This window comes from Xiphias gladius, chromosome 12 (assembly GCF_016859285.1).
Source record: "Xiphias gladius isolate SHS-SW01 ecotype Sanya breed wild chromosome 12, ASM1685928v1, whole genome shotgun sequence".
NCBI classification, from domain to species: Eukaryota; Metazoa; Chordata; class Actinopteri; order Istiophoriformes; family Xiphiidae; genus Xiphias; species Xiphias gladius.
In genome coordinates this window covers 15,593,041-15,610,447 of record NC_053411.1, presented here as the reverse complement: position 1 = coordinate 15,610,447, position 17,407 = coordinate 15,593,041, and the positions used below count along the sequence as shown (strand labels likewise).

General features: G+C 40.3%; 1 protein-coding gene across 3 annotated transcripts in view; it reads left to right on the top strand.

Moving 5' to 3' along the window:
- The window catches only part of clcn5b (chloride channel, voltage-sensitive 5b), a 32,857-nt gene extending 18,022 nt beyond the window's left edge, over positions 1–14,835 (top strand). For all 3 annotated transcript variants that reach the window (XM_040140673.1, XM_040140672.1, XM_040140674.1), the window contains 11 exons: positions 219–425; positions 1,389–1,469; positions 2,431–2,665; positions 2,790–2,965; positions 3,306–3,446; positions 4,590–4,776; positions 7,485–7,627; positions 7,906–8,055; positions 8,413–8,518; positions 8,811–9,027; positions 13,601–14,835. In XM_040140673.1, the coding sequence (XP_039996607.1) occupies positions 219–425; positions 1,389–1,469; positions 2,431–2,665; positions 2,790–2,965; positions 3,306–3,446; positions 4,590–4,776; positions 7,485–7,627; positions 7,906–8,055; positions 8,413–8,518; positions 8,811–9,027; positions 13,601–13,691 (1,734 nt within the window). In that variant the 3' untranslated portion in view covers positions 13,692–14,835. The remainder of the gene's footprint in view (positions 1–218; positions 426–1,388; positions 1,470–2,430; positions 2,666–2,789; positions 2,966–3,305; positions 3,447–4,589; positions 4,777–7,484; positions 7,628–7,905; positions 8,056–8,412; positions 8,519–8,810; positions 9,028–13,600) is intronic.
- Positions 14,836–17,407: the final 2,572 nt, after the last annotated feature.

Below are 17,407 nucleotides of genomic sequence, written 5' to 3'. Positions count from 1 at the left end.
AAAATATTCAGAACACAAACTTCACTTTCTTTCCTTCGCTTCCATCAATGTTTAAACTCTTTCTCTTGGTTATTAGCTCACACCCATGTCTCAACCAATCCCTCCCTAGCAAAAAACAGACATAGAAATAATCCCACGTACAAACGCATCCACTCTACACACACAAACTAATCCATGCACATACAAACACTTTCTCTTTTTCTCCTCGTCTCTCTCAGATTAAAACCATCCTTAGTGGGTTCATCATACGTGGCTACCTGGGGAAGTGGACCCTCATCATCAAGACCATCACCCTGGTTTTAGCTGTCTCCTCTGGGCTCAGTTTAGGAAAGGAAGGCCCTCTGGTCCACGTCGCCTGCTGTTGCGCTAATATACTGTGTCATCTGTTTACCAAATACCGCAAGAATGAGGCAAAGCGGCGAGAGGTAGGCTCTGAGGCAGTTTTGGGTAAGGTGATAAATAAGGAGGGATGTTATTGCTAGTTGGGGATTCAGTTTCATAGTTTTCAGCATCTTAGCGGGTACTGAGAACATGAATTTGTAAAGTTGTTAAATTCTGGAGTTGTAACAGTTTATTCAACAACGAAAAGATATGCAACCACTCCTTGACATATACAGTATATGTTTCAAAATCTTAAAAAAAAAAAAAAACCAAAAAAAAAAACAGTAGGGAAAGAAAATAGTCAGTGTTCAATCAAAATACCTTTTATTTAACATCTCCAGCTTCTCCAATGTGAAGACTTGCTACTTTTGTCTGTTTTTCTCTGATGTAAATGGAATATCTTTGGGTTTGGGACTGTTGGTTGGACAAAATATGCAGTTTGAAGACTTCACCCTGGCCTCTAGGAAGTTGTGATGGGCAGTTTTCACTATTTTCTGCTATTTCATAGACTAAATCATTACTCAGTTAATTGAAAAAATAATGGCACAGAATAGTGTGTAATGAAAATAATCAGTCAGCTATAGCCGTAATAGCACTAATGCACTGTGGTCACATTTGGCCTTTATCAAAAAAACCACAGAGAACTACTTATTTTAATCCGACTAGCCTGTTGTGACTCAGCTGTTATCGCAGTAAATCTTCTGTCTGAAAGAACAAATGTTCATTCAACAGTAAAGAGCACACAGTGCCTTTGACTGTGTTTGTGCAAACCACATGAACAAATGGTGACTCCCACACTGTTAACTCAATAAGAAAAAATGAAAACAGGTCACTGCTCTTTCTAATCAATAGTGTGGTAACTTAAATTCTTGGTGCATTAAAATCAAATGTTTCTACATATGACAGAAATAAAATAAAAAAAACTTCTGTCAGAATCACGTCAGTTTCATCTTTTGTGCAACGTCTCAGTTGAACTGTAATACAACTGAACTTAATTTTCCCTGTAGGTTTTATCAGCAGCAGCAGCAGTTGGTGTGTCTGTGGCTTTCGGTGCCCCCATAGGAGGAGTCCTATTCAGCCTGGAAGAAGTGAGTACAGTTATTTACCAACTACTTTCCTGCTGATTAACCAGTTTTCAGTCATTTGTCTGGTAATCCCCCGTCGTCATCTATTTAGACTAATGTTGAAATCTCAGACAACATCAGATGTTATCTGCTGCATCATTAAACAACATTAGAACCAGTTACTGGTTTTAATGTTGTGGCTGAATGGTGTGTATATATATACAAGATATGTATACTGTATGTAAGTGCCAGTTATTTTATCACTATCAGATATACCAAAGCTAATCTGAATTGAATTTAACTGCTATCCAGTTCTTATTTTATATTTCTTGAACACGTGACTGTGCTGGAAACCGCACAACACTGGCACCCAACTCGGACATAGTAAACCATGGAAAAGTGTTTGCATCAGTAATTTGGGAAATAACTGTGTCTTGGCAGCTTTGTAATCCATCCTCAGCAAAACACCCCATGGAGCTTTTGGATGAGGATACTGGTACTTTGACTAATTTACTACTTTGACCACCTAAGAAGGCAGTTTTGAGTAAAAAACTTTCCGCTCCAAGAGGCTAAAAAATGAAAGAACTATGCATGTCATTATTAGTTTTGAGCAACTGAATTTATGTCGCATAGTTCACTTGTCCTGAACTGATAATCCAGATTTTTGTTTATACCACTAAATAATGCAATGAAAAATACCCTAATCCTAGTCCTTTGTAAACTGCACTGATAAATTTTGATGGTACTATTCTGAGTTCTTGCCTCCCTTTTTAAATATTATTCATGTGGTAAATATTCAGCTTGGTGATATTGTGTCTACTTATTTATTTTTTATCATTTGTAGACATTTATATTGGCAAAGAGAACCAAGTTTCTTTTTGCTTATAACTGTGACACAGATTCTTTGTAATCTTTATCATCTTAAGGTGCGATATACCCCTTCTTTCAGTCTATAGCTCTTTATCCTCCTCTCTCTCTCCTCCAGGTGAGTTATTACTTCCCTCTGAAGACTCTGTGGCGTTCGTTCTTCGCCGCTCTGGTCGCAGCCTTCACTTTGCGTTCCATCAACCCATTTGGGAACAGCCGTCTGGTGCTGTTCTACGTGGAGTTCCATGCCCCGTGGCACCTAGTTGAGCTGGCCCCTTTCATCCTGCTGGGGATATTTGGAGGCCTCTGGGGGGCGCTGTTCATCAAGGCCAACATTGCCTGGTGCAGGAGACGTGAGTGGTGCAGTTGGGGTGATGACTGAAAATGTTGACATAAATATTGATTGAAGTCAGATCTTCTGCCTCTCTTTTTCTAACCCCAGTTCACCTATAAATCAGATTCTGTCTCTTTCTCTAGGTAAAACCACTCGTCTCGGTCACTACCCTGTCATCGAGGTGCTGGTGGTTGCCGCGTTCACCGCTTTAATTGCCTATCCAAACAGTTACACTAGGATGAGTGGGGCTGAGCTCATCTCCGAGCTGTTTAATGACTGCTCCCTGCTCGACTCTTCTCAACTCTGCGGCTACAAACAGGTCAGCTGTTGACTGTGTGTAAGAGGAGGATCCATTTGAGTGTATTTGTGTGTAAAGACTGACTCTGTATGTATGTGGTGTAAGGGACTAGCTAGATTTCTTTGTGTGGCGAGAGCAAATTTTGGAGGTTTGTCATCTTTATTCCCACAAAATAAGCAAATGTTGAGCTTTACAACATATAATGTCAATTAATTTCAAATGTGTTTTCTGCCTTTTTTGTTTTTGTTTTGCTGCCTTTATCCCTGTGCCCATCTTCTATTCCTTTTGTTTATTTTTGTCTGATTCTATCATCTCTCTGTTTATCTTTCTCTCATACTCTACTATCCACACACACTTCCAGCCCCCCAACACAACAGAGACGGGCGTAGGTAACAGCCTAGCAGACCGGCCAGCAGGAGAAGGCCTTTACACCGCTCTGTGGCAGCTGGCCCTGGCCTTATTCTTTAAGATGATGATCACTGTGATCACCTTTGGCATGAAGGTTGGTCGAGACACACTAACACACACAAACATTACGAGTTGTGTGCCCCTACTACACCGGGACCTGCACACTTGTGTTGGGTCGCCTGTTATAGTGTCATCACTCTCCTTTGAACTCTGTCATACAGAAGGCATTTTTAGCTGATGCCGATTTTGGTCGCTTACAAATGCATCATTCTCTGTGAACTCTGTGTGACATAGCGTGTGAAATTACAACACAAGCAGCTGTCTCAAATATATCTGGAACCAGATTTTGAACCAGTGACCTACTTTCATTCACTGATCTTGCCTATTTCGTAGTTCAGATGTAGTGTAATTGAGCCTCTAAACTCTTTGCGTGTTTTATACACAGAGTCACAGCGACATGACTCACTGTCATGTGGCTCACTGGAGGATCAAGTTATTAGTTTAAAAAAAAAAAAAAAAAAAAGGGCTGTGGGCTTTACATGGTGATTAAAAAAGATTGTTTTTTTTCTTGACAAGGCAATAGTCACTTTTTTACAGAAGCTGAGACACGGTGCGCTTCATTTGACGGAAAATGCTTTAACTTACAGTACTTATTAGAGAGAATGCTGTCTATCAAGCAGTCACTCTAATAAGTACATCACTCGACATGATGAGGACCATGACGAGGATGTCTTTGTCTCTACTTTATTTGTCAGACAGTGACTTTCTTCAAGACAAGTTAGCCTTACTGCCAGTAATCTTTAATACTGCAATTCATTGGACTAAAGACAAAGAAAGTAATAGCTGGAGTAAGAGCCTGAAAATAGAGGCCGCCTGTTTTTTACTTATTGGAACCAGAATTCATTCTGATCGAGTCACGAGATTCCCAAAGTTTCACAACCGTAGAAAACATAAAACCCAAAGCATAAAAATTAGCACCTTTACGTGTTAGAGTCAGTTTCATAAATATACTTGTGCATCTTAATTTTCATTACTTTGTGTTTGGTTTTGAAGTGACCCAATCACTGAGTGAGAATCAATATATCTCATTTTACTTTACCTGCACCTCAGCTGTTACTAACTGTAGAGAAAGTAGCATTTTACATTGTCACAAAAACTAATAATTTGCTAAGCAGCACTGCCTAATACTTCATCTCCTTCTTGTTGTTTTCTCCTCGCCTTTCATTTGTCCATCCAGGTTCCCTCGGGTCTCTTCATCCCCAGTATGGCAGTTGGAGCCATAGCTGGCAGGCTGCTGGGCGTCGGCATGGAGCAACTGGCCTACTACAACCACGACAGCGTCATCTTTAAAGGATGGTGCTCACCAGGAGCAGACTGCATCACACCGGGGCTCTACGCTATGGTGGGAGCCGCTGCATGTTTAGGTGAGACATATATGGCATTAAGCACATGGGTTGGTGCTTGATTTGTTTGAAAGATGGGTGCTATACCATAAAGAAAACTTAATCTTGATCATGAGTGAGGGTAAAATGGAACATGAGACTGACAAACAGATTTTGTCGGACTGTCGAGGGGAAGACGGAGGTAATCCTGAAGGTGAAGCTCTTGATTTACAAGTCGATCAGGTAACCAGAGATATAAGATCACACACTCAAACAACCAAAATGGGGTGCTAGGACTCACCCTTGGGGGAAAAGTAAGGAGCTCAGATACTAAGAAGCAGCTTGGAATAGATGGAAGGAGGCAGGCGGTAGTTAGGGCATTTGATCAGGATCTTTTGTGGATGCCCATGCCTTTGTGCGGTGGTATTATTAGCACATACAACTGGGAACATGCCAGAGGGATTAAAATGTACAGTCTGACTTGGGAATGTCTTGGGATGCCCAGGGAGCAGATGGATGTGGGTGGGGAGAAGGATATCTGGACCATTTTGCTCAGTTGCTTCCCAGAGTCAGTTAGGTGGTGTCAAATTGTGGGATGAAGGGAGCCCATACAGTACATTTGTTGGATTATGCTATTAAACTCGAGCATCTTCCTTACTTCATGATGATTATTATATATAATATATTGTAAGTAGAACACTGCAAAAAATCACCTACTTGTTAAGTCATTCTACTTTGTAAAACAAGGCAAAAAAATCTGTCATATTCTCTTGGTCGAACATACTCACTCATTTCTAGAAAATCGTTGAAACAAGTCAATTTCTATTGGAAACGGGTTGAAATATTTTACTGCACTGGCTTTTTTCTTTTTCTTTTTTTTTTCACGTTTTCCCTTCTGTAAATTCTTATTAAATCATTCGAGTTTTTTTTTTTTTTTTTTTCTTTTGAAAAGAAGTGACTGTCCGTAGATTGTTTAGATTTAATGCATCAATTCTTAGACATTACATGTTGGAAAGAAATCTACTGCAAACTCTGTATTATATTCAATATTATAACATGCCGACCAAAACAGAATAAATTGTTACCATTCCTTGCTATGGGCAGTAAATTCCTGAAGTGTTAATGGATGACGAAAATAACGTGTTCGCTATGCCTAAGTAAACACCGCACAGAAAACAGATAGCGAGCGTGCTCTGTCACTCAGGAGATGTGTTGGATAAAAACAGCTGAGTACGAAATTCTTACCACGAGGAGAGGGTTAAAACTACTCAACAAGCCAGATTCGTCTGTCCAATAGATCTGGGATAGATCTATTGTTTAGAGAGAGGTTTTTTTTGTTTGTTTGTTTCTGAAATATGTCACTAAAATATTTGCCTTACTATATACCAGTTTAAGTACATGCTGTGCCAGCCCTTGTGAATAGCATTTAATGCAAGTGGCCAACAATCACTTCAAACAAATGAGTAGATCTCATCCGATTTAGCAAAGCCAAATATCTTATTCTCTTTACCACAGTGTTATTCCCTCTGTTTTTATTTCCCTCATCGGTTCTTTCAAAAAAGGCTATCAAAGTCCAACAGTACTTACCCAAAGGCCATGTGTGTCCTTAACTCCTAAATTGCAAATGTGCTGTTACTAGTCCTGTCCACAAGACACTGTAATGGAATATATGTATCATAGGTGATTTGTGGTGCTGATTGCATCCCTATGGGACTTGTTTTTCTATTCGTTTTATTATTGGCCATTTACATTTTATGTTTGTACCACTTTTATGTTTTATGTCTCAGTGTATTAACTGCATGTGATTTCCTGGTCCTTGGAAACAACTGATTAAGATAGATTAAGATAATACGTTCCTGGCTGATGACTGGTAGGTTTTTTTTGTTTGTTTGTTTGTTTTTTTAAGACCAATGAGGGACCATAGAAATGTAATCTTGCATTAGAGTCAAAATTTTTTATTCAGATTCAGTACTTGAATCTAAAGCAGGTAGCCCTTATTATATATGGGACAAAAAGTTCCTGGCCATGACTAAGATAAATTGAATACTTTGAAAGGATGTGATTGAAATTTTGGCTTTTTTCTTCAAGTTTCTCTTTTGTATGAAAAACATTAATTCTAAATGCAGTTTGACAGTATCTACTAAATAGTCCTAATTCTCTTGCTGAAAAACATGCGAATGTAATATGTATTTTTTTTTTTTCTTTTTACTTTTCAATAACAAACATCAGGGAACAATTTCGAGAAAATCTAATCATCTCCATTTTTGCATTTTTGAAATACAGAGCAATGAACAAAAGGGAGATTGTTTTCATCTCCTCAAAAAATGGATATATAAGACTCGCAATGAAACTTTCACATCCAATTTTCTTAAGCCATTTGTTTAGAGGAAGGAGGTCACAGAGGATAATTGTGGCATCAAGTTTAAAGTGTAGCTTTCTCTCTCTGGCCACAACCAAGCAAGATGATTATAATTGGAATCAGAGTGGAACCACTGGCCTTAACTACAGTGTTTCCATATAAAGATGAGGGACAATAAAGAGCTCAAACGTTCTGATGAAGAAACATAAAGTATCTGCCAGCATGACCCCTCTCATAGAAATACTGTCATAAATATATGTCTTGACTGATGTGTTTCACTTACATTTTGGATTGTGATCTCGTCTTTCTACTCATTTCGGATGAATCAGACTGTCTTCTAAGTCATGTTTGAGTCACCTGCAGATGCCTTTCTCCACCTTTCTTCCTCCAGGTGGGGTGACTCGTATGACGGTGTCGCTCGTAGTCATCATGTTTGAGCTGACCGGTGGGCTGGAGTACATCGTTCCCCTCATGGCTGCGACCATGACCAGCAAATGGGTGGCAGATGCTTTCGGAAGAGAGGGAATCTATGAGGTGAGGTGTACATGTCTGTGATGTGGCTTCTGAAGATATACTGTATAATGATATATTTGTGTGTTTAAACCCTCTGCGGTTTCTGTTTTTTAAGCTGTAAGTCTTATTGGGTTTGATGCAATTTTGGCAAACTGCAGTCAGTATGCACACATACCGTACCATTCCCCCTGATTTCTCTCCAGCTACAAACATGCATACTTAGATTAAAGTGCTGCCATGTGTGTTAAATTTAGAGTTCAAGGTTTTAAGTTTGATATTTTCTCGTCTATGTTGTGCAGGCTCACATCCGGCTTAATGGTTACCCGTTCCTGGAACCAAAAGAGGAGTTTGAGCACAGCAGCCTGGCTGTGGACGTGATGAGGCCAAGGAGGTCGGACCCTGCATTGGCCGTGCTCACACAGGAGGGCATGACTGTAGGGGAGGTGGAGGTACGGACACATGTATACACATAATAGCAAAAACGTGTCACCTGCATTTACAGTAGAAGATGAGTGGAGCCAAAGCTCATGTTATAAACTAAATTTGTTCATAAATAAACATACAAAGTGACAGCTGCAATTACAATCTCTTACGATATCCAGAAGGCTCAGCTTTCTCACTTGTAGTTTACAAGATTTGAGGGCATGTTTAACACACATTGTAGTTTATACGGACAATGGTAATTATTTAACTTCTACAGCTGACGAAGAAAAAAAATCGAAATAACTTCTGTCTCTCTCCTAAGGTCGTGTGGATTTGTAGACGTTGTACCATAATGCGTATAACATATGTCTGTTTGTCCGCAGGCGTTGGTGGAGAGCACACACTACAGTGGCTTCCCCGTGGTTGTCTCTCAGGAGTCCCAGAGGCTCGTAGGATTTGTACTCAGAAGAGACCTGCTCATATCAATAGGTCAGAATTCTGCCTTTTTACATGCAAACATACCTTCCATATGCTGTAATTGGAAAGAACATCAGACTTAAAATATATAATATAACATCATGTAATCTTTTGTATGAGTTGAAAAGACATTTCAAAAACCTCCTACATGACTAGAATTTTCAAAATATTGCTAATGTTGTGACATACTCATTTATTTATGATTTTGTTTGGTGTTTGTCTCTTTCCTAAAATATCCCTATTCACATCTCGCTCGCTTTAAATAATAAAAGCCGCTTCACTTGTTAACCCATTCTCCTTTCAGACAACGCCCGGAAGCGTCAAGAGGGCGTCGTCAGCGCTTCCCAGGTGGTTTTTACTGAGCATGCTCCTTCCCAGGCTCCCGATGCCCCACCCCCCCTCCGCCTTAGAGGAATCATGGACCTGAGCCCCTTCACGGTTACCGACCACACACCCATGGATATCACTGTGGATATTTTCAGGAAACTGGGGCTACGCCAATGTCTAGTTACACATAATGGGTGAGAACAAACATACATACACTGTGGCGCCTGATTTTCAGATATATATTCATTTTTGACCATTTGCGATCCAAAAATTGCCTAAAAGAGAAGCCTTTTCAGAATTCACACCCTAACATTTATTTTTGTCCTCTGAAAAAGTATGTGGCGTTTGCTTTCATGTATCTTTAAGGACAACAAAAGCAAGGCAGGTGGGACTGATAGATGGGAGGAAAGATGGACGAATACATAAACTGACCACACTCCCACTCCTGTAGACATTAAAGTGCAATATCTTCAGGAAACGGCGCTTACGGAAGGATGAGAGAAGGAGTGACGGATGGATGTGTAGGAGAGCCCCGGGTCATTCCACTGTCAGGTCATGCATTAAAGGGAAAAGCAAGGAGGCACAGGAGCTAGGGAGGAAAACATAGACGGTTAATGGAGGGAGGGATGGTGTGAGATGGTACAGGAAGTTCCCAAGGTGTATTTGCCCATATCTCTGTACTACCATTGACTCCATCAACATGGACTTTACTGAGGACATTTTTAGAGCCCCTTTCAGACATGGTATCTGTAACATTGCTGGGTTCATCTCTCTGTTGATATAATGGCTTTTGGGATTTCATACTGTACATAGGTCTTCGTAATGGAAAATTTCCATGTTGACCTGATGGAATGTTACAGATACAGTGGCAAAGCTTGATGGCATTTGGCAACTGTCCAATGAGACTAGGAAACACAGGAGGAAGAAGAAGAAGAAGAGCAGTTCTCTAAGTTTGGCGTCAGACCAATTTCCTGCCATTTTTTGTATTTTGTATAGCTTGTAAAATTCTTCAGAGTCAAATCTGCCACTTCAAAGTGATCCGTGTGATCAGGACATGAGTGATTGACCACCTGAGAAACTGAGCAGAGTGTATCCTGATTTTTTTTTTTTTTCTGGTAAGCCCTGCCGTTCCTGTGAGCATTTGTTAAAGGAGAAAGAAGTTAGAGTAACGGTAAAACAGAGAGGTGTGTTTGACATTTCCGAAGACATTTCTCTTGAGGAGGCTTTAGGGGCTCACGGGCAGATGTGAGATGGGGGGTGTATTTTGCTAGAGCTTTAGGGCAGAAACGTTACATTAATTTTCATTATTGGTTATTTCTCCCACATACATTTGTCAATAAATCTTTTTTTATATAAAATGTAATATTGTAATAGATAACTAAAAGATATTTAGTTGACAAACATACAAGACAAACTGAAGCTGGAAATCTTCACATTTGACTTGCTGGAACCAGCAAATTTTGTCATTTCTGAAAAATGAACAAACAGAAATAATTAATTGATTATCAAAATTGCTACTGATAAAGTTTCTGTCCAACACCAATTGTTTCAGCTTTCTTTCCACAAAGGTTAATACAGTATGGTGTGGATGAGTACCCTGCACAGCCAGGAATTTTATTGATATTATTTACCAAAACTTTCTTTTTCCCTTTGTTTGATATCTTCTCTGTCCACAAAACCACCTCCAGCTCCACCAAGGCCAACCTTTACACAAAATCCAGTTCTCCGTCACACTTCATATTTGTCCTTGTTAAAACAAAAGGGCAAGATTAGTCTGCAGACCAGAACAGAACACAATCCCACTGAGAACGAACTTGATCAGTGTTTCGTTCATTTTTCCATTTCATTTCCCCGCTGTCTGTTATACATACACACAGAGACTTCGGTTGTTTACATGGAGGTCTGACAGGTTCAAACACACAGCTTTTAGGGATTTGGAAGTGGAAATGTGTATATGTTCATGGGTGCACAGTATGTTACCAACGCTGTCAAACACAGGCTTATAATAACTTACACACACATAACGATTCAACTTGTGGTTTCTCTTTGTCACTTTCTCTCCCTCATATACGGTATACTGTTTTCATTTTTCAGCAGGAACATTGCCATGAACTCAGGCTGTGGCAGTTAGTTGTTGAATATTTGGTCTTGGTCTAACTAGTTTTTGGCCCTGCTCATACCTGGCATCAACATGAGTCTCGGGTGAGCCGATCGCAAGTGGACCGCTCTAAGTACAGGTGTGAATGCACCCAAGACGCGTTGAGGACGCATTGAGATTTGATCACAAACCCCGTCGGTATTGTTTTGAATACTTCTTCTTCTTTTAATTTGCGGCAGACTTAACACAAGATATATTTCCTTCATCTTGTGATGGACTATAAAGATTCAGATTTTTCCTATTTGTCCTTCTGGGGCAAATAATCACAGAATGATAAGGTTGGTAAAAACCAATGTGCTGTGTGCAGTTAAATGTCTTTACGTTAGGTTTCTGGGTATTGAGTATTGAGGTTGAAGGCGAATTCTGTCAATTCAGTACTGCGCTTAAAGTTAGGCCGTTTGTGAGAGGAAGAAATATACGGGCTTTTAGCCATTAATACGGATCAAGTTCCAAAAACGATTTGAGCCTACAATTCCCACAATGCAACTCAGTAGCATCTTTCATTTCACCCCCTCCTTCCAAAGCCACAGAAGACATTACACAACTGTTTTCAAAAGCTGATAAGCTGATTACTCACATAACCTGTAAAGTGCAGCTTTAAAGTTTGTGTGTAGCCCTGAAGTGATTGGCCTTGTTGGATCGTCAGTAATTCAAACCAAATCTGAGAGAAGAAAAAATGAAAATCAGCCGCTGTCAACAAAAGCCTCAGTAGTGCCCTTCAGCTCAGCTCTACATGTTTACTTTTGGGCATTTAGTGGCAGCTCTCCACCAGAACATTTAGTTCTAAATGGGCAATTCAAGGTTCACTCACTGCCTTGCCTATGAGCATTTTTGACAGCGCACACGGTTGCTGAAATGTTGTTGACAGGCACAATGAGTTCAGCAGGACTCACACACATTTGCTTCAGATGGACCGCTTGTAGGCCAACAATAGAAAGCCGTGATTTAACCAGAGTGGATCCACGTGTGACATGAAAATGGAGAATTTCTTTGAGGAGTCACATTTTTTATGGGCCAGAAGGCAAATAGGAACAAGGGGGTAGTGAAGGGAAGGATGGGCTTCGAGTGAGAAAGAAGAAGGGTTTGAAGATGGCTAAATAAAGTTGTTGTCTGCTCTGCTTGGTAGAACTTGTGTTTTCACGTGAAGCTTTAAAGTCAGTGAATCACTCACTGTCTAGAGATGTGGATAGTTTGACACATACCAGGAAGAAAGACCTTGAGGCTATGTGCAGGCCACCATTTGATCTCTGCGGTTGTATTGAAAGACGGATAGTGTTAATTTCATCGCTCTGACTGGTAACAAATGTATTTTCCCAGACTGTCTTTAGTTAGTGTACTATCTTTAGGTTTTCTCATATCTACATGACGTGTCACTATTTGTTCTTGGAGCTTGAGAAAAAAAAAAACTCCTGGTTCAGTTTTGGTTCTTAAATTAAGTTGCAATTGATTTTGCATAAACAGGCTTGTTATAAGCGCTTTTAGTCAGTGAATTATGACAGATCATAAAAACAACCTTCAAGCCTTGAAGGTTTGTTTTTCTTTTCTTTCATGTTTTTACTCTCTGACTCATGGGATTCTATTCACAGTTGTCTAACTCTCATTTTCAGGCTTGCATGTGTCAACGAGTGTCAGTGCTGTCTGAGCATTTGTTTTTTACCTGAGTTGTTCTGTTTCACCAACAGATGATTCCAGGACGACCTCTGGGTGATTCAGTGGTTCTTTTTCAGAAGACATTCCCCACCTTGTGGAAATGTTTAAAAGTCGCTTGTTTAGTTATTATTTTTTTTGTTTGTTAAATGATGAGACTGGTGATATTCTACAACTTAAAACTATGCTACTTTTGCTGAATTGCAGCCACTGTAGCCCCAAATGATAACAACTGGATAATTGTAAATGGTAAAATGTTGTGGTATGGGTTAAGTGTTCAGTGTTCAAGGTGGCACTGCTCAACTGTTCCTTCAGCCCATATCTTCTGTTTGGAAATACGAGCACTTTGTTTGATGTGCCCACATTTATTCTCTGAATTTCCTGGAAATTGTTCAAGGGTCTGACTATGTTGAGCCATAAGCTGCAAACCCTGTCCCTGTTTTGAATTGGAGTGAAATGTTCGGGGAGTGTTGCGAAATTAATCACTGCACATGGCAAACCGGTTTCCACGTCTGCTCCTCTATAGGCATGAGCTGTAGAGGAAACAGATTTGACTTAATTCAAGTTCACATAATCATTGCCTCTACTCATCATCCTGGCTGTGAACTTGAACGTGTTTAGTACTGACGTGTCAGCTTTAATTATTTCTAGCGTGATCATGGCATTTGTGCTTTTCCTCCTTCACACTCTTAACGCTGTGTTTTTATGTTACCCTGATCTCCTGCTGCGAGCCAGTTCCCCTCAGGGACTGTAATAAAACTGAGCTGAGCCGAAGTGTCAGGATAGGACCTCGGTCCAATGTGTGTGTTTCTGTTTTCTGTCTCTTCTTTGACTTTCCATGACGGAGCAAACAAAGTATGATATGAAGTAATCTGCTTTTACTTGACTTTTGTTCTCTCTCTCTCTCTCTCTCTCTCTCTCTCTCTCTCTCTCTCTCTCTCTCTCTCTCTCTGCGTCATTAGGAGGCTGCTGGGAATCATCACTAAAAAGGACATACTGAAACATATGGCGCAGACAGCCAACAGAGATCCTGACTCCATCCTTTTCAACTGAACTTCTTCATCCTTCCTCTTCCTCGTCCCTCCATCCTCTCCTCTGTAGACCAGGGGATAAGAAGACACCAGCTTGTACAGTTGAACAAAATGCACTTTTACCTCTTCTTCAACTTTAAAAACCTGTTCAGAGAAAGCCAAGTAAGTCAAGTTCCATTTGCACAGGCAATGAGAGAACAATTTCATTTTTTTTGTAAATTGGAGGCGTTTTTGACTCTCCGTAAACGGGTGTACCACTGCAGGCTCAGAAACAATGAGTCATCCTTACTGCTAGCCCCAACTTCACGTTCGACCCAGGAGGATGTAGGACAGATAAACATGAGAAATAAGTCAATGGAATATTTCGCATCCACTTTTTTTTTTTTTTTGACTTTTTCCTATTCTTCTTCTCTTTTCAAAAGAGAGAGAATTCCTTAATTTAAAGGAGCAAAAATCGTCTATTCCCTCTGAATTCTCTGTCCTCCATCTGTCATCCTGCCTCTCTGCTACACCTGAGAGAAAGAAACACATTTAAAAGGAGGTGGGAAGCGCTAATCCTCTGTTTAAGACACTGACAAGAGGAGACGAAGTGGAGGAGAAGAAAATAAAGACATCGGAGTAGATAAAGAGAGGTTTGGGGAGCTGCGTGCCTGCCCTCCGGCCGTCACAGCAAGCGCAGACAGAGCACTCTGAGCCGGGCTGATGGATGCTCGAACACCTCCCCCCTCCCCAACCCCTCCCTCCCTCTGTGAGGTTTCCTGTAGCCCCAGGGTGAAGGATACAGGATTGTGAGAAGAGGATCTAATACACACATACTTACACTCCATAAAGTCTTCATGACAGCCTGAGAACTCTCCAGAAATGTGTTTTTGTTATAGAGGCTTGAGACTTGTGATACAGCGTGAGACTCCAGCTTGGGAAATATGCAGTGTTGTCTTGCCATACAGACTCTCAGATTGGCAATACGACCATCATATTCTCATATAGAATTCATACATATGCATTGACAATGCTGCGAAAACCATGTCATGCCTTATGGAAGGGTTGAAGTATTTCGGGGCTGCTGTGGAAGAGCTCAAAATTAACAAAAAGATTGAATCATGACACATAAATTAATTTATGTAAATGTAAAATTGTTTGTCCCAGTAAATTATTTCACTGACTTAAATTGATATTTTGTCTTTGTTTGTCTTTGTCATCATGTGAACTAAAGTTTAGTGCTGGGTTTTTGATTGCAGGTAGATAAAATAACTGCTTTTGTGAAGCTCTTAATATCTTATTGTGTATTTTATCTTCTGACTCTTTGTCTTCAGCAGTTATAGTGGTCAGTTTACACTACTGACACTTACTAGACAAAATGCATCCCTAAATAGAGCAGATTTGAATTTAGTAATCGGATTAGATATTGGTTTCAAACATTTCGAGCTTTCTTTCGAAATGGTTCCTGTTCACACATTTTCAAAACCTGTAAGATTAAGGACCGAAAGGGAGACAAAGTCCCAAATGATGTGATACCAAATGAATCGGATTGAGCTATAAAACCCCGGCTGTGGTAGGAGTTCAGTGAAACAGGGTTCGCTCATCATGGGCACTTGGGCAGCCACTGCACACGCCGCCACCCTGTTTCCCTGACAGAGAAAGGCAGCTCGTGATATTTCAGACGTTATATCACCATCCAGTTTCCCGCTGATCTTCTGTTGTGAACAGAATAATATTAATATCTGCACTATGTTTAACACTTTAAAAGTTCAGCTGCTAAACTTCCCTGGGCTCCATCTGCTACCAGGGAGGCTGTTAAATTCTTTTTTTTTTTTCCATCCAGGACTCATAAACTTTCACCCCTTCCCTGAGAGCTTTATTTATCTACTGAAACTATTTTCTTTTTTCACTCTGTCACACCTGAGAGCTGCTCTGTGTAGCCAGTAAAAACATGTCAGCGTTGCTGAAATCTGAAGACCTAACTTATTACTTTTAGAGATTTTGTTTGCTGGCCCCGGAGACGGATGGTCAGTTAGGGCAAAAAAAAGGTCATGTGTCATGGGAACAGGCACATGGCAAAAACCCTGTGCTGTATGCTAACTTAACGGGGCTGTAATCGATTTTTCCTCCGTCAACATTAGATCACCAATGGTACGCGATGATCAACTCTGCAGTTCTCCTCAGCTCTATTTAGCGTCTTTCAGCGAACTGTTTTTGTTTTCCGGCCCACAGCTCATAGTGTCGTTTCCAGCAGCTGTTTTCTCGGGGGGGGGGGTGCTCTAAAAACTCAACAGAGTTAGTGACTAGCTGGTGAACGTGGTGGATGACTTCGTGGCTAAAGAGACAGATATTTCCCCTCAATAGTTAATGTAGATCAAAAACAAAAAGAGCCGGACAGTATCGCTCTGTATACCGTGTCTGTATATTTATTTAGTAGGTGTTTAAAACTATTTGGTGGATTTAAAGGCTGGTGTTATTCTCATAGTGGCGATTGGCTTGAAGTTTGAAGGGATGGGACAATCTTTAAAACCCGGAGCTGACACAAAGAAGTAGTTTTTTTCTTTTTTTTTCCTTTGGTTTGTCCATTGCAGCAAATTGATGATTGATAATTGGAGTCAAATCCAACTGGCAAATCGTCACCAGGATGATCCAGCACTTAAAGGAGGATTTAACCTCTAAATCGAGCCTGATTAATTATATTTGACGGCATAAAACCAAATGCAACCTTTCTCAGTTGTGTTCTGCCAGACTCTGTTTTTGTACACTGTGTGCCAGCATTTTGTCATGTCTTTATCGATGCATCTGTTTCCAGTTGACAGCTGTTGCAAGACAAATCCACTATATGAGTTAGTTTCGGCCTTCATTGTGATTTATTATGTGAAGTTAGTGCCAGAGAAATAATCCTTTCAAAGTTGTTTTCGTTCGTTGCAGATAATTGGCCCGATGGCCACTGATGATTTAAATTCACTTTACTCTAAACTAGAGTAAATAATAGCCATATATAGTTAATTACTCAGTAAATAAAGTACTCACTTAATTAAAATAAAATCGTTTGTGAATATGAATTGATTAAGTAGTTCTAAACACAGAACCATCATTCCCGGTGATTGCTCCATGGCCTGGATGCTTTCTTTTTCCTACTAAATCCAAGAGTTTTTCAGTGAATGGTTCCCTTTTAATTGATGATCTATTACATTCTTAAAGGATTTTAGAGCACGTGAAATGAGAGCGTATCACAGTTTTATGTTGCCGCGTGTCGGCCGGGCTAGGCTTCAACGCCCCTGTTACCCTGCAGAGCATAACTAGATAGATAATGATAGATAACGGATGAATTGATGATTTTATGGCGTCAACTGGCAATGGAGAATAGGAAAAGCATATGATTTTTGTTGGAAAACGCTCAGATGTTAGATATTTATTGACAAATACTTGAATACATGACAATACTACAGGAGGTCACAAGAGATAGTGGGTAGTTCTACATCCTCAGGCGTCAATGGAAGATTCTGGTCAGCTAAAATCACTCTGTATGTGCAGACAGTGACGTGAGTTTGGTAGAAGACATTGATGCATTGAAAGGGGGCCCAGAGCCAGAAAAAAAAAAATTGGGAACCAGGATTGAATTACCGAACAGGCCTACCAGGCACAAGCCCAGGGTCCCAAGGGGTCAGGAGGCCCCTAAGTCAGAGCATTTGTTCGAAGTTACTGTTACAGTATTAAATTTGTTCTTGGAAAGTCAGACAGCTCAGTCAGACGTCG